Consider the following 18,049-nt stretch of genomic DNA (forward strand, 5'->3'; position numbering starts at 1 on the left):
AAGTGTGTATAACTGCCTATGAGAACACTAAAATAAGGGTTTTAATTAATGGATTAATGGATGGATAAGTAAAGAAATAGATATGAATAATGGTATAAGGCAAGGGTGTCCTATGAGCAGTATTTTATTTGCTTTGGTTATGAATGCAGTAGTTATACAGGTAAATCAGAGAATGAAGAATGCAAGTTAGAAAATCCAGAGATTGAAATTCCAGTTATGATGTCTTATTCAAATGATTATTATAGCAACTAAAAACAAGAGTGAATGAGAAGTTATTTATTTAGCCAAAAGTTTAAGAGGAAGAGATATGATAATTAATAAAGAAAAATTAAGGATTGGATGTCACAATAAATTAGCAGGTATTCAATTTTTTTATGAAGGAAATATTTGTTTTGGGGATAAATTTTGATAAAAAAGATCATAAGAGGATGTGATCTGATAATAAAGGAAATAAAGGATATTTATTTATTATAAAAAATATATAGATTAATGGGGTCTCTATTACCTCATCGAAAGACATTTTCATTGAACGCCTTTTCATCAACACATAAACAGCGAAGTCCCAAAACACCAAATGGCCACTTCAGCAAATTTCTCCCAGGGGAAAAAAATTTCTTGGCCAACCAAACATCAAACAAACTCTCAGACCCTATGTAGTGTGGGGATTCACCCCCACACCCCCTAACTAAATATACCAACTCCGAGATCACACTGCAGTGGAGAAAAGGGCAAATTCCTGATGACAGCCAGGCATTTTTTCCTCTGGGAAAAATTTGCTGAAGTGGCCATTCTGAGTTTTGGGACTTCACTGTTTATGTGTCGATGAAAAGATATTCAATGAAAATGCCTTTGGACAAGGTAATATAGACCCGATTAATGTATAGGAAAAGTGTATCTTATTAATTCATTGTTATTAGGAAAGAAGAAATAAAAAAGCAACATCAAAACCATAAAATTTGAATAAAATCCAACATTTTTATTTCCAGCTAGTACAGAACAAAAAAAGTACTTTCACAGACTTTAGTCCGCTTCCTCAGGCTACAATGCTTTGATTTTAAACCTACCCTTTTTATACTGATTTACTGGTAACAAAACTTCTTAAAGTGAACCATCTTTATTTTATACAAGTATATAGGTATGTTAGTTAAGTTTTCAGTGAATATACTTCATTAAGACCAGGGGGTATAGCATCTCTAAAACATAAAATTCATTTGTTTTCACATCTTTCAGTTTTATTTGAGAGATCACCCCCTCTTTTACTATTAAAAACAAGTTCCAAGATATAAAATTTAAATGAATGTGTATCACTATTTTCTTGTGTACAAATAAAAACAAAAGTGGTTCCATACGGCAAGAAATTATTGCAGAATAAATTTATTGCAAAAAGTAAGTGCTTTCGCAAATAACATTTGCTTCTTCAGACTGTTTATAAGACAAAATAGCACACCCCCTTATAAATGCTCATTCAACCAATCATGCTGCAAATAAAGCCTAATTGCTTTAACTTACAAAATGCCAAATTAGTTAAAAGCAGCCAAATTAGTTAAAAGCAGCACTCTGCAAACATTTTAAATAGATAAAAAATATATGTATAGAAACATGAACACAAAATTCTATGTCCAAATAGCAGAGAATAAACAAATAAGCTTGTCAGTAACATGGTAATCTATACTAATTGCTCATAAATACCAGTTAATATAAAAACAGTACAGTAATAAAACTAATGTACATACAACAAAATACACCTCTAAAACATGTCTCACTCAAGAATTGCTAAGCAAAGTTGTGAGATCATACTTGATACTATACAGAACTAATAATACACGTAATAATCAATGCTTAAGGGCTCTTGCCATCAAAAAGGGTTTAAGGGAAACCCTATTAGACCTGGAGGTTTGTCTGCTTGAAGATGTATGGATCCACTTTTGCTCATAGGATTCAGTTCTATTATTTTTTATGTATTTAAAATGTTTGCAGAGTGCTGCTTTTAACTAATTTGGCATTTTGTAAGTTAAAGCAATTAGGCTCTATTTGCAGCATGATTGGTTGATTGAGCATTTATAAGGGCGTGTGCTATTTTGTCTTTTAAACAATCTGAAGAAGTGAATGTTATTCGCGAAAGCTCTTACTTTTTGCAATACATTTCTTCTGCAATAATTTCCTGCCATGTGGAACCACTTTTGTTTTTATTTATACTATTATTGATTTACTCTAGTTGGTTCCCTTGTCTACTCAGAGGCTTGCCTGTTCCTATATTGTTTTCTTGTGTATGCCTATATAAAGAATTTGCTTGAACCTTTCTTTTTATTTCTGACATATGTGCACTAATACGATTCTTTAACATCTGATTAGTCTTACCTATATAAAAAGTGCATTGTATGCACCTAGCCATAGATACAAGATGTTTAGTATTACAGTTACCTGTAGCTTGTAGGTAAAATGTTGTGTTGCTAACATAATCAATAAAGCTTTGTTCATTAAATATATATTTACATAAGGAATAGTGATTACATTTTTGGTTCCCCTTTTGCCATTATGGTGATTATTATTAAAACTTAATTGCTCTTTATAACATAATTTTTTTTAGATTTGTGCTCCTCCTGTGAGTAAAAAGGGGTCTTTTCTTAATGATTTCCCCTCAACTTGGGAACTTGTGAAAGAATAGACCAATACTTTTGGACAATCTTTTTGATGGCAGGAGTGTTCTGATCATAAGTTGAAACATATCTACAGCCATTGTATCTACTATCATTAACAACTCAACTGTTTCCTCTATGTGTGTGCTTGTTTGAATAAATAGGAGCATATGCTGAATCCCTAGCAGCCAGTACCTGTTTCATATTCTCTGCTTTTTTCCTACAATAGCCTCTTTTTTTTCAAAAGCAGTGGCCATTTGTTTCAGCTGTAAGTGTAATTGATCAGGAGAGATAACATATTTGTCTAGAGTCCTCATGATCACTAGAAAATATGAAAACTGTTATTAGAAATAACGTTTTCCTTTGTATGGAGATCAAGACTAAATACTGTTAAAAGGGTTTTTTTATATGGATAAGGAAATGGAGGATTAGGTATGATAAATTCAATAGTGTATGCTGCTTGATTAAATTTATATAAGGTACTGAAATGGTTAAGTGAAAAGAATGAGAAATTCATGACAATTATACTGAAGTATAAGTATAAGGAATTTTGGGAAAATATAAGAAATACAAAATAAAATAAAGAACTATCAAAAAAGATAAGAATGCAGAAAATAATAACTGATTTAGATGAAGAAGATAGAAAGGCATGGTATAATAATGTTATGAAGAAATATTACTATATAAATAGGAAAACTTAAAATTGTAAACATAAACCAGAAACAAAGGTTGTGACACACTGAAAGCTAAAATGAATATGAGCCAACTGAATGAAAATAAACAAAATTGCAAATCCTTGTTTGTGTTGGCCAAACGATTTTCAGAAATATGAAGAAAAATGTTGTCAGGAGTCAGTTCATTAGAATTAGCCATCTTATTAGTACAGATGTGAAGTCTGAAAATGAAGTTTTGTATTTGAAGCAACTGTTTAAGGAAAGAGGCTATACTGACCCCTTCTGTACAGTTTTATTAATGAAGTTAGGAGTTTGAGAAGTACAAAATATCCTCCAATTCTGTTTAGTGATTTACCTTATTCCAACAACCATGATACACAATGTATAGAAGAAGTTGATTGCAGTTTTATGTCAATGGGGTTCTCCTTACCCATTTCGTCTGATGCCCATAGTATAAGACTATTATAAGTGGAAACTGGAAAATTATTTTGTGCAACAAGGACCTTGGTGAAGTTCATGATGTGGCACCTAAATTTTGGTACAAGATCTTAAAAAATTGTTTGAGCATATTCCTGTCACTGATCATGTTAATAAAAGCAGTATGTTTCATTGTAATGTATGTAAGCAGTGCAAGCTCATTAATGAAGGTTTGAATGTTGCCCTGAAACATAATGTTTTGCAGCTATGGGCTAAGGACAGGTTTTCCTGTTATTCAACATTTGTAGTATATCTTGACACCTATGATGCTTGTCATTGTTTTTATATAGGGTAGACCTTTAGGAAGCTAAGTACACATATCTCTGAACATCGTTTTGCCATCAAAAACAAGGATGTTATAAATGCTTTGGCCAAACATTCACTAATTTGTGTTGAGCTTAGGAAGTTCCTATTTTTTATAGTTGAATCTGTCACTCCTAGTCCCTGTAGTGGTGATTTTAAGAATTATTTAGAAGTTAAAGAACTTAACTGGCAGATTTTTTTACAAGCCAACAGGGTACCAGGCCTTAATGAATGTATTCATATTAAGTGTCTTTTAAAGATGTGATTATTTGTATTTATTTGTTTATTGTATTAAAGCATATGGGGGCTTTTGATGTATTCTTATGTGCGCATCACTTTAAGTATTTATTTCAATGAATTAATTGATGTATCATTACATGACCAATTATAATATATAAAATGGCCTTTTTTGTAATGCTCTGAAGCTCTGAGGAAGTTCAAATTAAAGAATGAAAGGTCTTAGCTTTATATTTGTGCAGTGTTTTTTTATTTTCATTCAGCTGGCTCGTATTCATTTTAGCTTTCAGTGAGCTGCAGCTTGTGTTGCCAGTTTCTGTATACAAGTTTAAGCTTTCCTCATTTTATTTATGGCTGATTTTTTTTGATTACTATATAAATCCATGGAAAAAGGTCTCAGAAGCAAAGATTAAAGCAAATAAAGACAGAAAGAGGTGGTGTAAATATAGTGTTGAATCTCAAGATTTTTTTGTGGATGTTGTGAATAAAACAATTACCTGATAAGGCAAAACTGCCTTATAAAAAATGAAAGAGTATGATTATATTGAGGGGAAGAAGAAAAATAGAACATGTTGTCTTAAAATGTGAGAGAGTTAAAACATTGTGGAATAAATTATGTATAGTAAACTATTTCAAAAGTATAAAAAAGTATGAAGACATAAAGACAGACATTCTTATTTTATTTGGATAAAGACAGACATGACTGAATATGGATATTATGAAAATATAACTAAAAACTTGAAGATAAATTTGAGATAAGAAAGTATTCTATGTAATTTGGGTAATATGGAATTAAAGGATTAATGAAATGTTTTAAAGGAAAATGGGCATTGTCACTTATACTAAAGAAGATTAGATTATGGAAAAAGGAGTAGAGGTCAATATAAAATGACAAGTTTTGATGCATAAAGTAAGAAAATGAAGCAAATTGATTGTATAAATATGTAAATATGTATATATGTTTAAATATGCATGTATATATAGGGTTTACTATTAAATGGGCAATTGGACTTTGTTCAATTTACGTTAGTCCAAATGCCCAATTCTATAGTATCAAAAGAACAAAAAATAAATAAATGTTGAAATGCACAACAGCAAAGCACTACAGCATTCGCTGTTGTGAATTGCAGCATTTTAATGCAGATCACATTATAGTGAGGTCTGGGAAATGTACCCTTTCCCTCACTGTAGTCTGATCTTGGAGTTTGTATATATAAGTAGCAGGGGTGTGGGGGGCATGGCCGCCCACATGGGGGTGAAGGGGGGGCTTGCCCCCTTCAAAAACATTGTTTACTGTGTGTTACATAGTAGTGGCAGTTGCAGAAGTGTGAAGAATGTTCAAATTGTTTTATATTCGATATTCTCCACTTCCACAATTTATTTTTATTGTTCCATAACACTGTGCTGTTATTCTGATGATGGATTTGAAGTCTTCTTAAGGCACTCAGTCTTGCTGGCTGGATGCTGCTGAAATCAAAGTCTGGTTATAGTTGCATTCACAGTCTGTTGCATACAGAAACTTGCAGAAAATACACTGTTGAGAGAATAATCTTTGCAGCACCTGTCTTTAAGAGCAGTAACCAATAACTTTTATAATAAACCACATGTACTTCTGTTACAGCTTCAGAAAATGTTCTACTTTACTTCTTCTATAGTACAGATGATGTGAGAGATATAACATTTACCTCAGGACAAAATGTGTCCCTACCATTACCCCTAACATAACTGGATTTAATACAGACTTTATATATATTTTTAGTTAAACACACACCCTCTTGGTTTTGGAAAGATACTGCCTTGATGACGCAAATGCTGACACATCTGTTCTTATGCAACTGCTGATAAGTAAACTGTGTTCAAGGAAACACCTTGTGGATTAGAAAAGCGTATTCTTAAACTTTCTTAGAAAAACATGTCCTGTTGTCATTTCTTTAAAGAAAGCAAATTACATTCTTGTCATGTCTGTAAGAAGTCAGCTTTCTTGATGTGTGTGTAATACACTCATAAGCAAGTTCTTTATTTTTTAAGCCACAGTCATTTAGTATAGATGCTAATCACATATTACTAAACTCTGTTTCTGCATTTAAGCATGCGTTATCTTATTCCTTATTTATGTTGCATATTTGTAGCAAAGTTACATTCAACCTTAATATCTTGCTGAGCATAATCTTACAGATTTTTGTGTCGGTCAGTGTTTTTTTTTTCTTTCGGTTATCCAGTTCATTGAAATGATAACTCACAAAAAGTGCAATCAGTGAAATGATAATAAACCGCTGGATAGATATAACTAAATGACCCTTTCTCTTTTGATAGGTAACACAGGATCCTTTACATCCACCTGAGCTACCACCAATTTAGATAGATGAGACCTCAGTTTCACATCTTATTTGAAAGATGGCACAATCAGGAGTGCAGCAAACTTCTAATGCTGCACTGTAGTGCTGATAATCTGATCACTTAGAGTAGGAACAGAACCCACAGTCTTCTGGTATTTCAGCACCAGTGCGTATGCTACCTATGAAGCTGGATTTCCATGAGTAGCTATATGATTAGACTACATTTGATTGAGTGTGTTGCCAGTGTGCTGCTATGTGGTACAGCAGGATACAGCAAGGACTGGAGTTATGCTCCTTCTCTGCTGTTGTACAATCTCAGAGTCAGAGTGGAACAGTGGTAAGGGGCTTCTCCCTTGCAAAATATGCATCTGCAGACTGTATTATATTAGTGTGTGTGTGGTGTCTTGTGTTGTGTTAATGTTTTTATGTGTAAGTGCATCAGTGTGGAGTATAAGTTTGGACAAGTTTTAATTGAGTGCGGTGTGTTTGTGGGCATGCATGGAAATGTGTGATGCATTATGCTTCTGACCAGTTTTTTAATGCTATGTCATATGATCAATCTGTAGCTAGATTGTTCATTATATACCTTTATATACATATCCATCTAACTGCTTTTTATCTATTTATAAGAGATATAGATATAGATATAGCTGTATAAAACACATATACATATACGCACATGCACAAAATACATTCAACTTACCTACACCCATAAAATATAATACTGTGTTGTTGCATAATATTTTTGTGTTACTAACGTACCTGACCTGCAGTGTCCAGAATTTCAAAATTTACAAACTCTCCTTCCATAATAGCAGCATGTCTGTATATTGTTTCTGCATAAAAAAGATAAATTGAAAATAAATTACTTACTTCAATATGCTTGTTCTGTATATGATGCATTCATTTTGAAACAGCATTCATTTCTCAATAAGGCCAATACAGTGCCAATTTAAATACGTTAGCCACAAAACACTGTGTCTATCAGATCTGTCTTAAAATTATATGTTTATGTACATATACATGAATGTATGTATGTATATTGCACTATGCAATGTCTTTTTTTATTTAAGTTCACATTTGCAAAGCTCTCTATAAATATATATTTTGTCTAGTGCCTACTATGTTAGAGGAAAATGCACAGGGTCTAACACAACAGCTCATACATGTCAGTATGAATTATGTTAGTATTTTGCATACAAAAAAGACACACTTTCTCCACAACCTGGGGGCAATCACTGAAACCCCTAGCGATGTCAACATCTGCAATAAGGTCTTATGTAGACTAATGACTGGTGCCAAAGTCATGGTCTTAAACTTAACACAAAAAATGCATTGTCATCCCCTTCAGCAAGGGTGATGTTCCTGAAAGCTACCTCATCAATAGCAATACGCTAAGCACACAATCAGTGGTGAGAGATCTCGGCACACAGATGGACAGCAACCTTAACTTCAATCACCAAGTGTCCACAGTGGTAAGAAGGGCATTTTATATTGCTTGTCTCATAAGTAAAGGCATTGCCTCCAGAAAAAAAGAGGTTATAACCCCCCTGTACTCTTCCCTCATCAGGCCAATAATAGAGTACAATGCTCCCATTGATATGGTCCTTTCCAAACAAATGCAGCAATTGGAGAGACCACAGAGGTTTCTTACAAAGAAAATTCTGGGTCTTCAAAATCTATCTTATGCAGACAGACTGAAATCATTGTCACTTTATTCTGTGTCACTCAGACTGCTCAGAAGTGACCTGTGCAGTGCATATAGAGAAATCTCTGACCCAGCTTTAATGGAAATGATGCACATTCGCAAGTCAAATGGCACAAGGGTCACTCGCTCAAAGGACTTTAACTGGGTCCCTATTACATCATCGAAAATTCAGTTCAGCGAATGGCATTTTTGGTGCACTTACATTGAACATGCCATTCATCAAACTGTTCATAGTGAGATCACAGTACAGTGATGATCAGAAAATTTGCCCTTTCCTCACTGTAGTGTGATCTCAGAGTTGGTATATATAATTAGTGGGGATTGTGGGAGCAGAATTCAATGAATGGCATTTTCAATGAAATACTGTTCATTCAAGAGTTTTGCTGATGTAATATAGACCACCACAACATGCAATGTAACATCAACAGAACTTGCTGGAGAGAGAGATTTGTCTCATAGAGGTTTCCTTACCTTTGGAACAAGTTTCCTATTCATGTAAAACAAAGCCCCTTATTGGCTCTGTTTAACTGCAATTTGGACAAATAGGATGGGTAACCGGAAATTCACCCCTGGGTTTCCACCTGTATCCCTTGTGACAGAGGCAACAGATGCTGATTTTAGTGTCTGCTTGAACCAGACTCCCTTGGGAACATGGATTGAACTTGGCTGGGCTTGTAAGGGCCCTGTGGCCATTAGCCTAGTAACCTCCTATGATCTCAGTGCTTAGTCAATACATGTTATAACAACATTACTATAAGTAGTGTGCAATTTTAAAATGAGCAAGTAATGCCTTCAGCCATACTCTTGAGTTAACAGAAATATGAACAAGGCTGGTCAAGTCAATGTAAACCTTTTGAATTATGTCTTACACTATAAAAAATCAACTTGTAATGCCTGTGTACTTTTAACAGGTTCCTATTAGAAGTCCAAGGATTGCAGTAGTAGAAATGTTTTATTAATGCAGAAAATTCAGTGAAAATGCATACAAATGCATACAGGTTATTAACAACATAAATATACTGGTATATTTACTTAGCTACTCCTTCTTCCAGATTTTTGTTTCAACAACAAATCAAGTAAATTTTCTTAAAGAAAAAAAATTAAAAACAAATGCAATTGTCACCCATTTCCCATTGTAATGCTACTTTTTTGCTCTGTCTTCTCTTTATTCTTTTATTCAGTTATTGTAAAAAGCCTCCCACAACCCTCTTTTTATATTATCCAGAGTCTGAACTACAACTGCATCAATATAATCCACTTCATTCAAGTTTGCATTATAATAATATCTGTGTTTTGTTTTTCTGTTTTGTTTCAAGTTGTACAATCCCTGCTTTATCAGATAACTTCCAAATTCTTAACTTTCTGTTATACTTGGAAAAAAAGTTGGTTTCTCCTTCAGTGCAATGTTGATGTGAGGAATCCTTCTATTCTTTCATTTTTATACTTAATATCACTCTTTTGCATTTACCTTCATCTGCAATGAGAAGCTTATAAAACCACAAATCAATGATTCATAATTCACCCTTCTACTCATAATTGCACTATTATGCTTAATCTATAACATATTCCAGCTTTGAACAGTATACAATTTGCTGACTATTTTGTAATGCCAAATATTTTTCTTATCTAAATTCACTTTTGCCATGCTTTTCTAAAATAACAATTTCTTAGTGCATTGAAACTGTTAAGGCACCTTTTAAATTTTCTTTACATTTGTTTCTCCTTCAGTTCACCTTAAAGCAATGGAACATGCCTTTTCAGTAACATACTTTATAGTATATCCTGCTCTAGTAAAATCTTAAATCTCTCTCTTAGATCACGTTAAGACCTCCCTCACTTTCTTTAGAATACAAATCCCCTCCTTTTAATTGGGTTTAATCAGTAAACCCGAATGATTCCCTAAAAATTGCCCTATCCATTTTACTTTAACTTCAGGCATATGAAAAAATAAACAAAATGACTCACCATAAGTAATGAAACTGATTTCATCAGATAGACTTTAATATGACTGAGAGAATACCTTTCCCATTCATAACAATTTATTTTACAACTGAAATGAGTATCTTCCATGTACTTTAATAACAATTTCCCTCTATGTAAATACCTAACAAATCTGTTTTGAATTAAAACATGCCTTCCGTTGCAAATATTTGCATTTTCTTTTGTTCATCTGCAGCCTCACCTCCTTAAATAATATATGTAAATTACCTATCTCATGTCTAACGAATTTCTAATTTTGTACTGCACAAAAGTAATTAATCATGAAACTAAATATTATAAGGACTCTGCTACATTTTCCTCTCACTCTCATCGCTGTTTTATAGTAAACTCTACTATCATGGCATTCATTACTAACCCAGATGGTACAGGGCTTAATCAACATTGTCTTGCTCCAATTGTCTTTGTAATTCTATTTCTTATACAAAGCACAATGTAAGTGTTCTCATATTGTTCTGCTACAAAACTACCCAAGCTCTCACTGAACTCATAATCTCTCAAAATGTTGAACATAAGTTAATGTAAAAACAATTAATTTGCCTTCCCTTTCAGACATAATGACCCTGATTCCAAAAGACTTGCTGTCAGTGTAAGTGACCACTTTCACTGACAGAAGGCTAAGAATAGGTGTTTTGGAATCTGGTTCCCATAGTAAGCCTGGTTATAGATAGGCCTTATACAGGAGTAAGTCACTTATACAAAGAGCAGGTCTTTTGGAATCAGGGCAGACTTACACTGAGAGCAACTCTTTAGGAATCTGGCCCAATATATTGTATAGTTTTTGTTTTTCCTTCAGATAAGCCATTGAATTTTAATTCAACCCCTTCTGTTTTAAATGAGCTTAGTCATAAATTTCTTTTATCAGCATTTTATTATCTGTTTTGGCCAACATTAAGGGCCTCAGATTCTTAAATTCCTCTTTTTTACCCTTCCATAACAATTAATAATTTTCAAATATCTGTCTTCTATACATTCTTTAGTTTCCAACATTTTTGAAATACCTGAGTAAATACTTCCAACTGTTCTTTTTTCATCATGATGCTCACATATAAGCATACCTATCCCCATATCTCCTTCGACCTTCACTTTCTTAAACACCATCTTTAACTCTTCTTAATTTTATGTTAGTCGTAATTTCTTGCAGAATTTGTGTGTTCAGTTAACTAACCTTCCACACCTTTTATCTATCTCTTCATTTCCTTTATACAAGTTTACACAATATTCCTCCTTCTTTTACATTCTACCTTCTTGGGTATCAGACAATCCCCCTTTCATCTCTTAATTTATATTCACACATTCTTCCTTCACTAAATTTGCTAACAGTGTATTCACATCTTCCATTCCACCACTATCTATAAATTCCACCACTATCTATAAATATTATAAGCAATCTTACCTTATGTTACTCTTTGCACCTTATAACATTCTGTCTCTATTCTTTCCACATTTGCCTCAGTGAGATTCTGTGCTTATTTTAGAAAGAGTCTCTTTCCTCATATCACTGGCTTTTCCTATGATGATCATACTCCCACTTTACCTTACACTTGTAAACTTTCCACCATGAACAGCAGTTACTATAATAATCTCTGTTGACAAGATGATCCAAAGCCATATCAACGGTAGATAGAGTAAAGGGCATGGATACCCTGGAAGCATGATATTAGAAGGGGTACAACTGGCACTGCAGAAGATTGCAAACAGCATATACAATCATATGAGAAGCTGCTTTAGTGACAGTCATTGATTGGTTTACCTTAATGGTATATAATCAACAGGATCTAGGACTTTTGAATGAAAGTTCAAAAGCCTGAATCCATTACCACTGAACACACCTTAACGAAAGCACTTTCATCGAAAAAGCACTTTCGTTAAAGTATGTTAAAAAAAAAACACACACACAAAATCTACTTGAATGGAGGGGGGCAAGCTCCCCACACCCCCACTTTAATATTCTCACTCCGAGGTCACACTACAGAGGGGAAAAGTGAATTTTCCCTTACCGCACCGTAGTACGACTGGAACAACAAGCATAATTATGCGAAAGTGCTGCTTCGGCGAACAGCACTTTTGCGCAAGTATGCTCACCAAATTGGGATTCGGTGAAAGATGCAGTTGAGCATCTGTATGGATCCCAATCAGCAATATGAAAAAGTTGCCAATCTGTCCTTGACTTGCAAGACTGCAAGGAGTATGATTTCCACTGCTTCTTGCAGACTTGCAAATCAATGGCCAATCAGCAACTGTTACACAGTATGAATTGTATTCTTGCCATGAGCTTTACAGAAGGTGACAGCTGACAGTGCTGACATGATCCAACCACAGTACTTTACAATATTTCTCTGTATCAAGCCATTATGCATAAAATCTGCAGCTATTCTTTCTATCCCTTTGTCAGATACTATTTTGTATCTTTCTTAACTTCATATATATATATATATATATATATATATATATATATATATATATATACAAGAAAACTTAAATCTTTTGGATAGCCATAGGTTCATAGGTTGGTTACTAGGCTACTGGCCCTAGGGCCTATACAAGCCTAGCCATAACAATTTCCTGGCTATTTCTTCCGACAATATTTACTTCCCTGGACCCCTGTCTAGCAAGGTGACTGACGTGATCCCTGGGGTAAATTTCCTATCTCCCATCCAACTGTCAAGGTTCCATTTGAAGAGGGCCAAGGAGGCGCTCTGCTTGACATGTATGGGCAGTCTATTCCAGAGTATGGGAAGTCTCTGGGTCAGGAACCTATCCCTCCAACATGTTTTGTTCATTGTGATGACAAGGTTTAGATCCCTGGAGCGTGTGACTCTGAGGGATTGGGATTTCTTTAAGTGCAGCAAGTCCAACAGCTCTGGGTTTGACATGGCCTTGTATGTTAAGCAGAGATCGCCTCTGAGTACATGATATGCAACAGAGTATAGCTGGATTTTTTTAGTCTGTCAGCATAGGGCATCTGCTTTAGGCCTATTTTCTGACTTTTCACTGTAAATTATGTGACATATCTTCACTGTAGTCTTTTCCACCCTGTAGGTATCGTCTTTTCATTTTATAATCTGTAACCCTGACAATATATTATGTCTCATCTGTCTACCATTCATTCTGCCTTTCATGAAAATGATGTTTGATAAATGAGACCAAGTGACATTTTATACAGTGAAATCTAAATAAGCAATCTACCCCATGTCCGGAAATCCATCTGTATCATATACCCTTTCCACACAGACATCTTTATCACAATGTTCAGTTAAAGCAGTTCTTACTGTAATCTCTTTGAGCTCCACAGATGTGAACTGAACCAAAACTTTCTTTTCCAGAATTGAACTGAATTGTGACCATGAAACTTCGTTATTAATTCAGCTAAGCATATCTATATTACAAACAATGCAACTCATTCTCCATTACAACATCCAGGTAGTCTTAAGTGACCACACTGAATTGTTGAATACCCAAGGGCTTCAAATATTAATCCAAAAAGCATGGTGGTCTAAAAATCTGTTTTCTAAACAAATTAACCTGAAAAGCATCCCATGACAGTTACAAAATGAACTGTGATCACACGACTTCCTACAAAACATCTCTGCTTTACAACTAATAGGGACTCATTCTCCAGTGTGACATCTGAGATTTCATTGGTAAAATGAACTAGGGCTCTTACTTGGATTGCTGGAATATCTAAATAGTATGATGGTTTGGTAAACAGTTTCTCAAAATATTAAAGTGTAAATCATTCTGTTATACTTCTAGCCTCTCTTTCTTTTTTGGTTTAATTTCAACAAATGCTTAGGCTTTTTACATACCATGACAGGAATGGGCCCACTTCCTAAGTCAGGGAATAATTAAAGTTCATGAAATCAGTATTGATTTAGACTTTGATGTTAGCCAAGAGTGCTCTTCTCAGCATCTGCAATACATCCAGAATCTCCTCATTTTGCAGTTAATATGGGGTTGCATGCACAGGTAGCATATTAAAGTATGACTGTAAATTATTTTTTATTAGTACTGGAACTTTCTGTGTATCTTTCTTCCACATTGCTCTCATTTCTGCTTGAAAATTCTGTATTTTATGAATCTGCATATCTTGGCACATAAGACACTATTAATCACTGGGTGTAGCAATTTCAATGATTAATGCTACTTTTGTCTGTCTGGATTTCTTGAATCTGTTTTTGAACTGTTGCTATTGGATGATCCCCTGTGATCTGAACTTCATCACTGTTGATAATAATCTGTAGTTCATATTCCCAATGCCTCTCAGCTACTTTTATTTTATAGTGTTTGAACAACTCCCAGGGCATCAGTCTTGCCACATTATTTTGCCTTTTAGTATACATATCATACCTAACACCATGATGTGCAACTGATTCCAGTTCTGTTTTACAGACCCTGCATTAGTCAGTTTCTCCCACTTTTTCTATAGACTTTGTAAACCGGCATGTACATAGCCCCCTATTTTGGACTACCTTTATTAGCCTTTTATCTTTTGGTTTAAATTCACCTCTCCTTAGCTATTTCTGTGGCAAATTATGGTCAATTTGAGGTCATTCTAGAAATTCTCTATACTTGCCCCTATACTATACTTGTGAACTCTTAGCTTTCTTTCTTTTATTTCTGGTCCTTTTCTTTATATTCTGTCTTTTGTTTTTTTTTTTGGCATTTTCAGTTGCTGTGTAGTTCATGTTTGCTTCTGCTTTGATTTCCATTCCCACTCTGCTCCAAAATGCTTCCTCTAAACAAGTATGCCATGTTAGACATCTTCAATTCAAGCTTTTAACTTTCACTATGTTGGGAACTGATCAGGTCAACAAATGTGTATGTGATTCTACAACTGCAGACTTACACATGCATTCAGTTTTGAGGAGGCTCATCTCTGCTTCTGTCATTATTCTGACTGAGGGATATATAATCTTGGTATGCATTGTTACTTTATATATCATTTGATAAGCATGAAGCATTTTTCGTGTTTTATTGTCCATCTGATTCAATGCCAGTCAATCACACCAAAGCTGTAAGTCAGAACAAGAAGACCAGATTTGTTTGTAGCTTGAGTTTTATTCCTAGATGTCAAGGGCATTTTTCTATACTAGCTTTAGTTTTCTAATGTATTTCTTGCTAAGCTTTATTCTCATTTGTTCATCTTTTATTGCTGACCCTTCATCTTTTCTCAAATATTTATACTCTACCTCCTGCTCACGTTACTTTATATTACATTCCTGTCTGAGGCTGATACAGGATAAACTCCTAGATAAATATTCAATTTATGTATTTCTCATTTCTCTCCTCAGTCTTTGATGTATGTTAGCTGCAACTGATACTATGATTTCACTTTTTTCCTCTGTTGTCAAAATTGTTTTCTGACATTGTTTTACTGCTTTCATTTGAACTTTATGAAATTTTGAGTTTTTTTCTGTTTATCGCTTCTGTAGACTGTTATTGTAAAATTAGTGGTCCTTTTCTCTCTGGGCTTCAGCTGAAAAAGGGCTATCAGCGCAGTTGGGCAAACTCGGTCAACAAATGTAAAATAAAGAAAGAAACAAAAATAAATAAATGTTCTTGGTGCTACATCTTTCCTTTTTTAATGTTGAGTTTGCATATTTATCAAGACCAAACATCATTGTTGCATCATCCAAGAACATTTTTAACAATTTGTAGTTTTGCTTTCAGATCCTTACCTAACAAATTATTCACTTTTACATCAGCCACAAAAAGAAGATGAGATGTCTTTAAATATGGTCGGTTTCTCGGAGCTAATCTATCATCACTGCCTAAGTAAACAGCTTAATGGGTTAAGAGCAAGACAAAACAGAAGTGGCAAAGAATCACCCAGGAATATCCCCCTTTTAATTTTTATCTCTGAAGTAATCATTTCTCCTTTGTTATGGCTTAGCTGCAAAGTGGTTTGAAACAGTTTCAGAATCAATGCAATCTAACTGATGATGGTATATCTTATACAGATGTAAGCATTCCAGTATCCATAAATGTGGGATGCTAATGAATGATTTGTTTTCTTTTCTTTTTTTTTTTGAGATTGATCATGACATACTTACATTTTACCAGCTTTGTATTATGACTTTGTTTAAGAATAGATTATCCTTTCTTTCATTTTACTTTATTTCATTACCTTTTTGTTCTGCCATAATTTATTTTCTAGATGACTATAAACTGTGTCTGTACCAGTTCCAGTATATTGTTTATGTGTATTGTTGGAATTCCGTTGCTGGTCAGTAGTTGGCAGGGGGCACACATAGGTGGGACACTATACCAGCAAACCCCGTATTATATATAAATGCCCACTCATACACATGTGCATACAGTGAGTGTGGAAAAGGTTAAGGTTTATACAAAAACACTCCCAGAAGCAGAATGATGCTGCACCAGGATCCTCAGTATCTTCACTGGCCCTGGTAATGGGTCAGGGCTACCTTATGGGAGGCTAAAGTACATCTGGTATACCCAAAGAATGATGAGAGGACTTGGGAGCATTCTGATGGTCAGCTGTAGGAGCCTATGCAGGCACACATTCACACACACACACACACACACACACACACACACACACACACACACACACACACACACACACTCTGAAATAAACATTTTTGTAATCTCTCCTGTTCTCTCTCCATATGTTCTTTTACTAGAGGTGTTATAGTTCTTAACCTGTTTTGCGTTCTAAAAAATGTTTTGTCAAAAATGCGACTGACCATACATAAGACTGAATTACATATCAAACCTGTAAAAGATTGAAAAAGGAAAACACTTACTTTCCTGATCTTCACATTATGCCCCCCCCCCCCATAATACTATCTTCCAATTTGTCTGAATAGTGGCAGAGTTATGGGAAAGGTTTTTTAAGGTATGATGTGGGTTTGGAGTTGGAATGGGGCAGGATTAAGTTTAGGGTTAACACACATTATTGAGGTAGGCAGGGGGCTTCACCCTTCATCATCTCAGTAATATATGCTATTCCTAACCCCAACTCTTCCCAAAACCTAATCCGAAACTGTGTCTGAAAGAAAACTTCTCATAACACTGTCACTACACAAGATACACTCAGACACACACATATGCACCAACATAGGTTCATAGGTTCAAAGGTAGGTACTAGGCTATAGACCCTGAGGCCTATACAAGCCCAGACAAAAAGGTACCCTGGCTTTTGCCACCCAAGAAAATTATTTTCCTGCGCCACTGTCAAGCAGAGCCACAGAGGTAATCCCCGTGGTGAAGTTCTTATTTCCCATCCAATCATCAAGATTTTTCTTGAAGACGGCTAATGAGGAGCTTTGTTGATATAGATAGATAGTTTATGCCAGAGTATGTGAAGTCTCTGGGACAGGAATCTATCCCTCCGGCATGAAATCTAAGCCTTTTCCTAACCCCAGTCCTAACTCAAAAGCACACACACTCACAGACAAACAGACAACTCCTATACCCTTACCTAACCCTTACCCTATCCTTAACACCCACACATACACAGACATACACACACTAACACATGATCAACTATCCAGACATTCAACAATTTCAACCATTTGTCAACCAAAGCAATATTTAACAAAATGCATGGAAACCCATATTTATATATATATATATATATATATATATATATATATATATATATGTGTGTGTGTGTGTGTGTGTGTGAAATAAAATAATGAATCATTAACT

The 18,049-nt window shown here is 34.6% G+C and overlaps 1 protein-coding gene across 1 annotated transcript in view; it reads right to left on the reverse strand.

The window, feature by feature from the left end:
• The window catches only part of LOC122798396 (ras-related and estrogen-regulated growth inhibitor-like), a 180,927-nt gene that overhangs the window by 13,445 nt on the left and 149,433 nt on the right, over positions 1-18,049 (reverse strand). The window contains exon 3 of the mRNA XM_044067301.1: positions 7,426-7,499. Coding sequence (XP_043923236.1) covers positions 7,426-7,499 — 74 coding nt within the window. The remainder of the gene's footprint in view (positions 1-7,425; positions 7,500-18,049) is intronic.

The sequence above is a fragment of the Protopterus annectens genome, chromosome 3.part1 (assembly GCF_019279795.1).
Source record: "Protopterus annectens isolate FY-2018-M chromosome 3.part1, PAN1.0, whole genome shotgun sequence".
Taxonomy (NCBI): domain Eukaryota; kingdom Metazoa; phylum Chordata; order Ceratodontiformes; family Protopteridae; genus Protopterus; species Protopterus annectens.